This window comes from Pseudophryne corroboree, chromosome 4, assembly GCF_028390025.1.
Source record: "Pseudophryne corroboree isolate aPseCor3 chromosome 4, aPseCor3.hap2, whole genome shotgun sequence".
NCBI lineage: Eukaryota > Metazoa > Chordata > Amphibia > Anura > Myobatrachidae > Pseudophryne > Pseudophryne corroboree.
Window position 1 is genome coordinate 643,904,880 of NC_086447.1, and position 13,886 is coordinate 643,918,765.

Genomic DNA, 13,886 nt, shown 5'->3' on the forward strand with positions numbered 1-13,886 from the left:
TTAGGGATCTGAAACTTCTTGTCAGGATTAACCCATGATTCTTCGAACAGTGTATTCAATTCCTTTGACGCAGGAAAAGTGACTGAGGACTTCTTTTTTACATTAAAATAAGATTCCTCACTCTCTTCTGACACCTTGGGGTAAATTTACTAAGATGGGAGTTCTATTTAAGATGGGATGTTGCCCATAGCAACCAATCAGATTCTACTTCTTATTTATCTAGACCCTTCTAAAAGATAATGCCTGGAATCTCATTGGTTGCTATGGGCAAATTCCCATCTTAAATAACTCCCATCTTAGTAAATTTACTTTCTTATCGGGAATATGCAGAACATCTCTAATAGCCTCTATAAGAGCCTCTATACCCTGTGACAGAGCCGCACAAACACCCCCATCCCCTCCCCCCCTTCTGAGTCCACCTCTCCCTCCTCCATGTCTGACCTGTCCACGTCAGAGTCAGACTGCAGGATATGGGCCAGAGATCGCTTTTGCAGACAAATGGGAGGGGGCCGAGACGCTGTTTTGGAGACTGAGTCTCTGTTCATAAACTCATCAACAGTTTGTTTTAAGTATTGCATCTCTTTCTCATTGCGGGACAATTTTGTAGAAAGAGTTGAGATCATTCCCTTAAGAGAACTAACCCATTCCGGTTCAGCCCCGCTAGCCTGTGAACCCTCAGTACCCAGTAGTGAGCCCCCCGGTGAAGAGGAACACTCTGCGGTACAAGACACGCACTCTCTGCCTGACATAATGTAATGTGACAGCACACACACAGGAAAGGTTAAGCACAATTAACCCACAAAGAGCCCTTCAGGGAGATACAGAGTTGTTTGGAGCCAGCCCCCACCACGCCCTTATTGCTAATGCCAAGCTTAGCCGAGTTGCAGACTGAGTACCCTGATAAGGGACTTAGTACACCAATAATCGCTCCCCGTGCTATGACCCCCTGGTACCGCTGAGGTAATCTGGAGTAACACTGGAGGAGCTGCACGTCCCTGTCCTGTCAGCGTCTGTGTCCACTGCAGAGGGAAAATGGCGCTGGTGAGCTGCTGGATCCTCTCATAGTAAAGCCCCGCCCCTTCAATGGCATGCGGTCTTCCCGCCTTTTTTATACTGGACGAGGAATCTGGTGCTTAAGATGGAGAAAACCGTTTTAAGGCTGTTGTGCCAGTGTGAGTACTGTGTACATTGTACGGGGACACAGTCATGTACTGTGTCCGGAGACGCATTCCGCCCCATGTAGAAGTCGTGCGACTCTGTACCCTCATGCCGCCGGGGCACAGGCTCAGTACTCACCACTCTTCATTCTTCTGGCTCTGTTAGGGGTGGCGGCGTGCTGTGGGACTGTACGCTCGCTGTGGTGGCTTGCGAATAGGTCCCTCAGGAGCTCAGTGTCCTGTCAGCGGGGACGGGACCATTAACCCTTCAAGAGGTTGGGCCATTCCCCCCCCCCCCCCCCTAAGTCCCACGAAGCAGGCAGGCTGGTGCCAACCAGTTCTGCCTGAAAATAACAAACAGATAAAATAAATGCAGAAAACGCTTCAGGAGCTTCCATAAGCGTGACGGGCACATTTTCTAAACTGAGTCTGGTAGGAGGGGCACAGAGGGAGGAGCCAGCCCACACTATCAAATTCTTAAAGTGCCCATGGCTCCTAGTGGACCCGTCTATACTCCATAGTATTAAATTGACCCCAGTATCCTCTAGGACGAAAGAGAAAAACAGTAGCTTATTAACCACTTGCCTGGCATGGTCGCATCAGATGCGACCATGCCTGCAAGTGCTCTATCTGACCTGGTCGCACAGGATGCAACCAGTCAGATAGAGAGTTTTAGCAGCGGCAGGGAAGATAAACTTCCCTCCGCTGCTGCTGTCAGAGGGACCGGAAGGTCCCTCTGCCTCCTTGCACTCTTCCCCTGTGTCTGCCGTTCTGCCGATCACTGCAGATCGGTCAGCACGGCAGGATCCCCAACCTCCAGCGGCTGCAGACAATGGCAGCCGCTGAGGAGAGTAAATGAATCCTCCCAAGCCACCCCCAGGCCCCCCCTTTATACCTGCAGGCTGTCCAGTCTTTCAAAATGAAAGCCGCGATGTTCCCGATGTTCCCAATGAAAAAATATTTAAAAATAAAAAATACAAAAAAATATATATTTTTTTCATTATTTTTAACTAAAATCATTTGGGATAGGGTTAAAGTCATGTTCTTCACCTAATTCACTCATAAAACACCCCGACAATTTCGGAGCGGTTTTTAACGAACTAAATCGTCAGTTAAGTGGTTAAGTGGCTGAGAAGGTAAAGTACAGTAATAGCTTTGGGGTCTTGGAGCATGGGACAGTTTCTCTATTAGCTACTGGCTCTGCAGTAGAGATAGGCTTTACCTCAATGTGAAATCTACAGCTAAGCCTAATTATGTCCTTGTACTTTTGGGGCCTAATTATCACTTAATATATGCGGGATATCCTTCGAATACACCCATTTTTGGGAGTACTCGCAAATATTAAAGATCCCCGTGATTTACCATGGAGGTTTTTATGGGGACTGCTCTGCAGTGGGATATACTGTACCACGCTCCAGAATGCACTAATGCCATGTGAAGATGTCATTAGCCTATAGTAGTCTATAGAATAGTGTATCAGGGATTTTTTTGGGAGATGGATTCTCCGGATCCCTCTCCATGTTTCCTCACTTATGAATGTGCTGGCCAATAGCCACACTTGAGGAGCCATACTAGAAAACAGAGTGACTGCCTGTCTCCCGGCAAGAGCATAAAGGTAAATTTGCATAAAAATATTAATTTTCACACACACATTGTTAGGCTGCGGGAAAGCAAATGTAAAATGTGTGAACAACTGACCCTACTCACCCCCAACCCATTAATTGGATTTCCTCCTGGCTGTAAAGGAGGTGCTTCACCTGATTTACTCTTAAATCCAGAACATATTTCCCACAATTTTTATTGATGTGTATGTTGGAGAGTGGGGTACCTGACGTTACAAATCGCATCATTGTAGCCCTAATCCCTGCTGGTTAATGTTCCCATTTTTCCAATAAGTAGCATGGGATAGAGATACAGAGACACAATTACACACGCATCATATCATCAAGGTGGCAGAATGCTCACTTCAGGTTGGAACCTAGAGGTTGATATATTCTTCAAAATTCAGGAGTCTCACAGACATCCCAGGAAAGTAGGCAAGCATGTTCCAGCGCTCAATCTACTGTATGTTACCTATATAAACTATGATATTACGTCATTTAATATACACTGTATCTGACAAAGGGGCTGTATATCTCCATGAAATATTGTGCAATTTTTCCTTCACTTGTGACCATATGTGTTCATTTGAATACTTCACTAGAGGGTGCTAAGAAAGCAAGCTTATGATATACTGTAGTCATAAAAATGTATTCCTGAAAACCAAGAACAATTTAAGCCACCCTACAAATGTAAACAGACTAACTACTCACCAAAGATTTCTCTCTGTTTGTATTCTTTATTTTGAAGAACTGGCTGTGAAATCCATAGCCAGGGATGATGTTTCCGAAGTTGTGGTATTATATAGTGTGCCAGGAACCCAACAGTTAATGCTAGACCAAGTAACACAATGCTGAGAAATGGCTACAAAAAGAAATAAATCAGTTATTTATCTATATACACTCCAACCTAATATATTCCACGTTTTTTTATTATATGTGTGTTGTGTAATTGTTTGATTTTTCAAACTATAAATATTATTGTGCAGTATGCTACATTTCATAACATAAAAATGTTTTTCTAGCTTTTAACTCTGTCCCCCTCCTCCCCATCCTGTCTCTCTCTTATCTTCCACCAGCCCCTCTCTTTGAAATCTCTTCCCCCTCCCTCTATTAGGGCATGTAGGTGTGGGTGATGACAGCGGGTGTAGTATGGTATGCCGGCGGCTGGGCTCCCGGTGACCAGCATACCGGCGCCGGGAGCCAGACCGCCAGCATACCGACAGCGTGGCGAGCGCAAATGAGCCCCTTGCGGGCTCGCTGCGGGCACGGCGCCACACTTTTTATTCTCCCTCCAAGGGGTTCGTGGACCCCCATGAGGGAGAAATTCTGTCGGTATGCCGGCTGTCGGGATTCCGGCGCCAGTATACTGTGCGCCAGGATCCCGACAGTCGGCAACCTGAAGACCACCCATGACAGCATCTCCAGTTACTGACAGAGAACAGTTCTGTGTATATTAATAGCAGGGGCTTGGGAGAGAATACAGGCAGCCAATTAGAGCTGTACAGGGCCTATCTGCACCTCTCCAATGAGCCTGTGCTAGACTAACAAAATATTAGGATATCAGGAGTATTTTGGACCATTCTTTTGCTAGGTTGCTAACTATCATGACTACAGAGTTCTTTCAGGTTTTTTTTCTATGTCTTACACCACATTCCCATCTCTGTCCCTCCTGCCCCCCATCTTCCACTCTCATCTCTGCCCCCCTACCCCCTTATACCAATCTGTCATTTCTGTCCCCGCTTCCTCCATCTTTCTTTTTCACCTCTGCCCCACCCTTCTGTCTTTCTCCTCAGAGACTGGAACTGTTCAAATCATTGATGAGGTTGTGGGAAAGGCCATCTTAACGTGTAGGCACACTGGGCAGCTGCCCAGTGCATAAGAAATCTAGGAGTCTTTGAGCAGGGGCGGGTGGTGGTCACAGTCAGCATTCTCAACCAGCCTCCCAGTCTGCAGCCAGACATGAATGGCTATCAACATAAAGATTGGTGGATGGCTGGAGCTATCCACCAGAGTGCTGACAGCCATTCACTATATGGAAACATGTGGAGAGACGTCACAGCACTGCAGGAAGGGTAAGTTAGGATTTTTTTTTAATTGGTTCCAGAAAATGGGTGTGTAGTGGGCCCCAATATATTGCTTTGCCCAGGTACTACAATACTGTTAAGAAGGCCTTGGTTGTGGGAACAGGAGATAGAGGCAAGCAGGGAGAGTTGTTGTCTTAGCAAAGAATGGGGCAGCTGGTCACTATTTTGAATAGTGTAGCACGTCTGTCAGTATAACGGGTGCAGCACGGATAGCCAGCAATGCTGCTGTATTAAAATTCAGTTTCTGTGGGTGGGCAGAATTGGTAACGAGGGATGTTGGGGGGTGGGGTGTTTACAAGGGGAGAGGAGGTGGTTAGGGTAGGCACAACTTCATTACAAGGGCAAGCACAGGTGGTACAGAAGGAGGAGACTGCGGTTCTGCGGTCTTGACAAGAGCGTGGGGGTTTTAGTATTATCTGTCCCTACAACAATTTAGTTGGGAACTTGTTAAAAACCTATGATCCGAGGCTGCAAATTCATTTATTGTTTTACTAAACTTACAAATGTGGGCAGCCCGTACTCTTAAAGTAAATGCTGCAGTTAGTAGAGACAGTCACTATAACTGGTCCCCGTAGCTTTGTAAATAATGGAAGAGTATTTTAGTATCCTGCACCAGACTTTAAATATAATACTTTCAATTCATAAAAAAACAGCCACTGAAAATAAATCCTCTATAAATTGGTTTATAGTTTATGGTGCTGGAGGTGCTCCAAAGGATCAAAACCTTAACATGTTAATTCAGTATCTACTTATTGGCAGTTGCCAAAAAACAGAAGAAGAAAGATTGCTTTTTTGGAGCACTCTTTTATATTTAGTATATGTGATGATTAAATTGATATGATTGTTAATTTTAAAACGTAACTTTTAATATTTATACTTAAGATAATAGGCGTAAGTAATTGTGATTTGTGTGACTTTGTAAATAATTAAATGTATGTCACCCCCTCCTTATTCTAAATATTTATTAAAGAACAATATTTGTCTCCATGGTGAATTTTTTGAATGAATGAAATTTTTACTTAAATCCAATGTATGGATAATCAATGCCTAAATCATACAGCTTAGATCAAAGTATCATAAGTAGTTCATTTAGGGCATAGTTATTGCCTATTATTTTAGCAGTGATACAGATGGAGCCTTCTTTATCTTGGCCTTTAATAGGATTAATTGAGCCAGGGCAGTCAGACTTAGGGGGTCATTCCGAGTTGTTCGGATTTCTTCGCATCGCAGCGATTTTCCGCTTAGTGCGCATGCGCAATGTTCGCACTGCGACTGCGCCAAGTAAATTTGCTATACAGTTAGGTTTTTTACTCACGGCTTTTTCTTCGTTCAGGCGATCGGAGTGTGATTGACAGGAAGTGAGTGTTTCTGGGCGGAAACATGCCGTTTTATGGGCGTGTGGGAAAAAACGATACAGTTTCTGGGAAAAACGCGGGAGTGGCTGGAGAAACGGAGGAGTGTCTGGACGAACGCTGGGTGTGTTTGTGACGTCAAACCAGGAACGACAAGCACTGAACTGATCGCAGATGCCGAGTAAGTCTCGAGTTACTCAGAAACTGCACAGAGATGTCTTATCGCAATATTGCGAATCTTTCGTTCGCAATTTTAAGATGCTAAGATTCACTCCCAGTAGGCGGCGGCTTAGCGTGTGCAATGCTGCTAAAAGCAGCTTGCGAGCGAACAACTCGGAATGAGGGCCTTAATCCCCTGCTGTAATGACTAAATCCCCTGCTGTATTGTTCTCTCTGTATTGTATTGCAGCTGAGAACAATAGATGAGAGGCTTATGCTAATAAACCATGGTGCACCTAGGCGCAGCAGAGACGCCAAGATAACGTTGCTCCATCTGTATGTTTTTATGGCCGCTACAGCATACAAAATATTTCCTTATAAGATTATAGGTTAAGAATCGGTTTTCAACCTTATTGATAACTATTTCATAAAACCTTCACCAGTTAACACCTGTAAATACTGTATATCCTGAATGTAAGAAGATTATTACATAGCTGTCATAGACACACTCCTATATACAATTTCACAATATAGAATCATCAGACAGTCATCGATAAAAACCCTGAGTCAATAACCCAGGCAGTGGTTCCTTGCTATGCACAACAAGGTGTGTATCACTTTCTTACAGCCGATGGTCTTTAGGATTCTAAATCAGTATTGACATGATACATTATCGCTTTCGCTGGATACCCCATAATAATGGATACAGTTTGTGCATTCCAGTTACACAGATAGAGAAAAAGTATAACCTCCTAATTATGCTGCACCTTTTAATTCAATCAGTAATGCAGCTGGATACCACATAATCACAGATACATTTATGCATTCCGGCTGCATAAAAAGAGAAAAAGCATGCCCTCCATATTCAGCACATCACACTGCACCTTGATGTCAAATGCAATCAACAAATGCAAACACAAAGCAGATTTTACCAGATATACATTGTGGTGTTGGCAATTAAATAAAATTTGCCTGATATATAGAATCTTATTGGTATCGACTGTACCCAGGTTTCATTACTTGATATTGTGTTAAATGGGGTACCCCTTATCCAGGAGTGACAACAGAAAGAGTGCAGTGAAAAATTGCAACTAGTCTTCACTGCAGATGTTTCTGTTGCTCACCTCCCATTGCCATAAGAAAAAAATGTCTGGTCCACATGCATTTGAAAGAAGTGTGCATCATTTCAATACTGTGAGAGATATTTTTAAGAATTGTTATTCTGATTTAGGAGGTAGTACAGCATGTATAGCCGTCGTCCTCATCTGCTTCCCGTCATCATCATTGGAGCAGATAACGGGTGAGAGTAAGGATTTTTGCCACGATGATAGAAACAGATGCAGCGCCACTACATTTCACTGTATATGGTGTTAGGCAGACCTTGATACCAATGGCATTGCAAGGTCCAAGTATAAAAAGAGAATCTGATCTCCTGATAGAGACAGTCCTTTCTACTAGTGATGAGCGGGTTCGGTTTCTCGGAAACCGAACCCCCCCGAACTTCACCCTTTTTACACGGGTCCGAGCCATACTCGGATTCTCCCGTATGGCTCGGTTAACCCGAGCGCGCCCGAACGTCATCATCCCGCTGTCGGATTCTCGCGAGATTCGGATTCTATATAAGCAGCCGCGCGTCGCCGCCATTTTCACTCGTGCATTGGAAATGTTAGGGAGAGGACGTGGCTGGCGTCCTCTCCGTTATTGTTGAACTTGATTGTGCTTTATTGCTTAATTGTGGGGAGGACTGGGGAGCAGCTGTATAATATAGGAGGAGTACAGTGCAGAGTTTTGCTGATCAGTGACCACCAGTTTTATCCGTTCTCTGCCTGAAAAAAACGCTCCTTATCTGTGCTCAGTGTGCTGCATATATCTGTGCTCACACTGCTTAATTGTGGGGACTGGGGAGCAGCTGTATTATATGGCAGGAGTACAGTGCAGAGTTTTGCTGACAGTGACCACCAGTATACGTTGTCTGCCTGAAAAACACTCCATATCTGTGCTCAGTGTGCTGCTTTATTGTGGGGACTGGGGACCACCAGTATAATATTATATAGGAGGAGTACAGTGCAGAGTTTTGCTGACCAGTGACCACCAGTATATAATATATAGCATTACGGTACAGTAGGCCACTGCTGTACCTACCTCTGTGTCGTCATTAAGTATACTATCCATCTACATTCTATACCTGTGGTGCATTTTAGTTTTGCAGTTTGCTGACACAGTGACCACCAGTATACTATATATAGCAGTACGGTACGGAAGGCCACTGCTGTACCTACCTCTGTGTCGTCATTAAGTATACTATCCATCTACATTCTATACATGTGGTGCATTTTAGTTTTGCAGTTTGGTGACACAGTGACCACCAGTATACTATATATAGCAGTACGGTACGGAAGGCCACTGCTGTACCTACCTCTGTGTCGTCATTAAGTATAGTATCCATCTACATTCTATACCTGTGGTGCATTTTAGTTTTGCAGTTTGCTGACACAGTGACCACCAGTATACTATATATAGCAGTACGGTACGGAAGGCCACTGATGTACCTACCTCTGTGTCGTCATTAAGTATACTATCCATCTACATTCTATACCTGTGGTGCATTTTAGTTTTGCAGTTTGCTGACACAGTGACCACCAGTATACTATATATAGCAGTAAGGTACGGAAGGCCACTGCTGTACCTACCTCTGTGTCGTCATTAAGTATACTATCCATCTACATTCTATACCTGTGGTGCATTTTAGTTTTGCAGTTTGCTGACACAGTGACCACCAGTATACTATATATAGCAGTACGGTACGGAAAGCCACTGCTGTACCTACCTCTGTGTCGTCATTAAGTATACTATCCATCTACATTCTATACCTGTGGTGCATTTTAGTTTTGCAGTTTGCTGACACAGTGACCACCAGTATACTATATATAGCAGTACGGTACGGAAGGCCACTGCTGTACCTATCTCTGTGTCGTCATTAAGTATACTATCCATCTACATTCTATACCTGTGGTGCATTTTAGTTTTGCAGTTTGCTGACACAGTGACCACCAGTATACTATATATAGCAGTACGGTACGGAAGGCCACTGCTGTACCTACCTCTGTGCCGTCATTAAGTATACTATCCATCTACATTCTATACCTGTGGTGCATTTTAGTTTTGCAGTTTGCTGACACAGTGACCACCAGTATACTATATATAGCAGTACGGTACGGAAGGCCACTGCTGTACCTACCTCTGTGTCGTCATTAAGTATACTATCCATCTACATTCTATGCCTGTGGTGCATTTTAGTTTTGTAGTTTGCTGACACAGTGACCACCAGTATACTATATATAGCAGTACGGTACGGAAGGCCACTGCTGTACCTACCTCTGTGTCGTCATTAAGTATACTATCCATCTACATTCTATACCTGTGGTGCATTTTAGTTTTGCAGTTTGCTGACACAGTGACCACCAGTATATATAGCAGTACGGTACAAAAGGCCACTGCTGTACCTACCTCTGTGTCATCAAGTATACTATCCATCTATATTCTATACCTGTGGTGCATTTTAGTTTTGCAGTTTGCTGACACAGTACCACCAGTATATATAGCAGTATGGTACGCAAGGCCACTGCTGTACCTACCTCTGTGTCGTCAAGTATACTATCCATCTACATTCTATACCTGTGGTGCGACCTTGGTGCGCCTCTTTTTTTCTTTGCATCATGTGCTGTTTGGGGACAATTTTTTTGAAGTGCCATCCTGTCTGACACTGCAGTGCCACTCCTAGATGGGCCAGGTGTTTGTGTCGGCCACTTGTGTCGCTTAGCTTAGTCACACAGCGACCTTGGTGTGCCTCTTTTTTTCTTTGCATCATGTCCTGTTTGGGGACAATTTTTTTGAAGTGCCATCCTCTCTGACACTGCAGTGCCACTCCTAGATGGGCCAGGTGTTTGTGTCGGCCACTTGTGTCGCTTAGCTTAGTCACACAGCGACCTTGGTGCGCCTCTTTTTTTCTTTGCATCATGTGCTGTTTGGGGACAATTTATTTGAAGTGCCATCCTGTCTGACACTGCAGTGCCACTCCTAGATGGGCCAGGTGTTTGAGTCGGCCACTTGTGTCGCTTAGCTTAGTCACACAGCGACCTTGGTGCGCCTCTTTTTTTCTTTGCATCATGTGCTGTTTGGGGACAATTTTTTTGAAGTGCCATCCTGTCTGACACTGCAGTGCCACTCCTAGATGGGCCAGGTGTTTGTGTCGGCCACTTGTGTCGCTTAGCTTAGCCATCCAGCGACCTCGGTGCAACTTTTAGGACTAAAAATAATATTGTGAAGTGTGAGGTGTTCAGAATAGACTGGAAATTAGTGGAAATTATGGTTATTGAGGTTAATAATACTATGGGATCAAAATGACCCCCAAATTCTATGATTTAAGCTGTTTTTTAGGGTTTTTTGAAAAAAAACACATGAATCCAAAACACACCCGAATCCGACAAAAAAATTTCGGTGAGGTTTTGCCAAAACGCGTCCGAATCCAAAACACGGCCGCAGAACCGAATCCAAAACCAAAACACAAAACCCGAAAAATGTCCGGTGCACATCACTACTTTCTACATATATACGGAGAGCCCGTACCACATCCAAAGACTGCTCTTTGGAGGACAAACCAGGAGAGACAAAGGCCGGAACCACAATCTCTTGGTTAAGGTGGAAAGATGACACCACCTTAGGTAGATAACCGGGGCGAGTTCTAAGAACTGCCCGGTCACGGTGAAAAATCAAAAAGGGTGGACGACAGGACAAAGCGCCTAAGTCTGACACACTCCTAGCAATAGCCAACAGAAAAATGACCTTAAGCGTAAGGCATTTAAGGTCCACAGACTCAAGAGGTTCAAACGAAGACTCTTAAAGGGCATTAAGAACAACATACAGATCCCATGGAGCAACAGGAGGGACATAGGGAGGCTGAATCCGTAGTACGCCCTGAGTAAATGTATGAACATCAGGAATAGATACAATTTTTTTGTGAAACCACACCGACAAGGCAGAAATGTGAACATTGAGGCAGGCCAGGCGAAGTCCTAAATCCAGGCCTTGTTGCAAAAAAGCCAGAAGTGTGGAAGTACTAAACTTGTATGCATCGTAATTCTTAGCAGCACACCAGGTGAAGTAAGAATTCCAGACCCAATAATAAATCCGTGCAGAAGCTGGTTTGTGGGCATTTAGCATAGTTTGAATTACTACCTCAGAAAGTCCTTTGGCCCTCTGGAGTGAAGCTTCAAGAGCCACGCCGTCAAATCCAGTCTTGCCGGGTCCTGGTACACACAGGGGCCTTGAACAAGGAGGTCTGGATGTTGAGGAAGTAGAAGAGGACGCTCGAATCGAGAGACCCTGCAGGTCTGAGAACCAATGCCGTCTGAACCACGCTGGAGCGACTAGAAGCAGTATTCCTCCTTCTTGCTTGAACTTCCATAGTACCCTGGGCAGGAGTGACACTGGAGGGAACGCGTATGGCAGCTGAAAGTTCCATGGAATTGCCAGTGCATCCACAAACTCTGCTTGAGGATCCCTTGTCCTTGCTCCGAAGACCGGAACCTTGTGATTGTGTCAAGACGCCATCAGGTCTATATCTGGTAGACAACACTTGTCCACAAGGAGTTGGAAGACCTCCGGATGAAGACTCCACTCCCTGGCGTGTACGTCCTGATGACTGAGGAAGTCTGCTTCCCAGTTGAGGACCCCCAGAATGAACACTGCCTACATTGCTGGCAGATGTCGTTCCGCCCATCGAAGAATTTTTGACACTTCCATCATTGCCATGCGGCTTCGAGTGCCGCCTTGATGATTTATGTATGCCACCATGGTGGCGTTGTCTGATCGTACTTGAACAGGCCTGTTCTGTACGAAAGGCAGGGCCAGTGTCAATGCATTGAACACTGCCCGCAATTCCAGAAAGTTTATCAGAAGGAGATTCCTCCCTGGTCCACTGACCCTGGAGAGAGTGTTGCTCCAACACCACGCCCCACCCTGCAGACTGGAATCCGTCATTAGGAGGACCCAGTTGGAGATCCAGAAGGGACCCCTGCTCAATTGTTGGTCCTGTAGCCGCCAACTCAGTGACAGACGAACCTCAGGAGTCAAGGGTATCACTTGAGACCTGATCCGGTGAGGCAGGCCGTACCACTTGGAAAGGATTAACCTCTGCATAGGGCGGGAATGAAATTGAGCATACTCTACCATGTCGAAAGCCGACACCATGAGGCCTAGTACTTGCATCGCCGAGTGTATCGACACTCTTTGGCGAGAGAGGAAGCATCTGATTCTGTCCTAAAGTTTCACGACCTTCTCTGGAGACAAGAACAAACGTTGGTTGTGTGTGTCAAGTAATGCCCTCAAGTGCACCATGCTCCGAGCAGGGACCAGTGAGGATTTCTTCCAGTTGATGAGCCACCTGTGCAGGAATTGCACCGTCAGTACCAGAAGATGGAGGAGAACCTCTGGGGAGTTCGCCAGGATCAACAAGTCGTCCAGATATGGCAGGATACTGATACCCTGATGGCGGAGAAGGGCCGTCATGACCGCCATGACCTTGGTAAAGATCCGAGGAACCGTGGTCAATCCGAAAGGCAAGGCTTAGAACTGATAATGAAGGTTGCCAATAGCAAACCGTAGATATTGCTGATGCGACATGGCAATAGGTATGTGTAGTTAAGCATCCTGTATGTCCAGAGATACCATATAGTCCTTGGGTTCCAAAGACAGTACAATAAAGCGCAGAGTTTCCATACGGAATTTGGACACCAATACAAATTTGTTCAAAGATTTAAGGTTGAGTATAGGCTGGGAGGATCCATTCGGCTTCGGAACTAGAAACAGCGTTGAATAGTATCCCCTGCCTCCCTGAGACAGAGGCACCGGCACTAACACTCCTGTGTCCAGAAGGGATTGGACAGCCAAATGTAGAGTTTGTGCTTTTAATGGATCTGAAGGGATAATCGTTGAGCAAAATTGGCGAGGGGGACGTCTCTTGAAAGAGATCATGTACCCATGAGAGACCACTTTCTGCACCAAGGCGTCCAAAGTGGTCTTTAACCTGGGCGAACTGCATAAGTCGGCCCCGTCATGCAGCAGACTTGTCTGGCTTGGAAGCAGGCTGATGGGCGGCCCAAGAACGTTTAGGTTTGGGCTTAGAGGATTTGGAAGTGCAAGTCTGTCTCGGGTACGGCTGACACTTTGCTTTACCTGGAGGTCGAAAGGAACGAAAAGTAGTACTCTTAGCCTTCGGAACCAAAGGATTAGTACTTGGGAGAAACGCAGTCACAATCTTGTTCAGATCATCTCCAAGCATTATATCTCCCTTAAAAGGGAGCACCTCCAAGGTCTTCTTAGAGTCCAGGTCCACCGACCAGGACTGTAACCACAGAATCCGGCGAGCTAGGATAGACGTACTAGATGCCTTGGCCGCCATAACGCCTGCATCAGAGGCCGCCTCCTGAATATAGTGGGAAGCTCTTCCTTAGTTGCTTGATCCCATGCTTCAAT

The 13,886-nt window shown here is 45.3% G+C and overlaps 1 protein-coding gene across 1 annotated transcript in view; it reads right to left on the bottom strand.

The window, feature by feature from the left end:
• Positions 1-13,886, bottom strand: part of PCNX2 (pecanex 2) — an 809,726-nt gene that overhangs the window by 360,792 nt on the left and 435,048 nt on the right. The window contains exon 19 of the mRNA XM_063917734.1: positions 3,470-3,620. Within this exon, the coding sequence (XP_063773804.1) occupies positions 3,470-3,620 (151 nt within the window). The remainder of the gene's footprint in view (positions 1-3,469; positions 3,621-13,886) is intronic.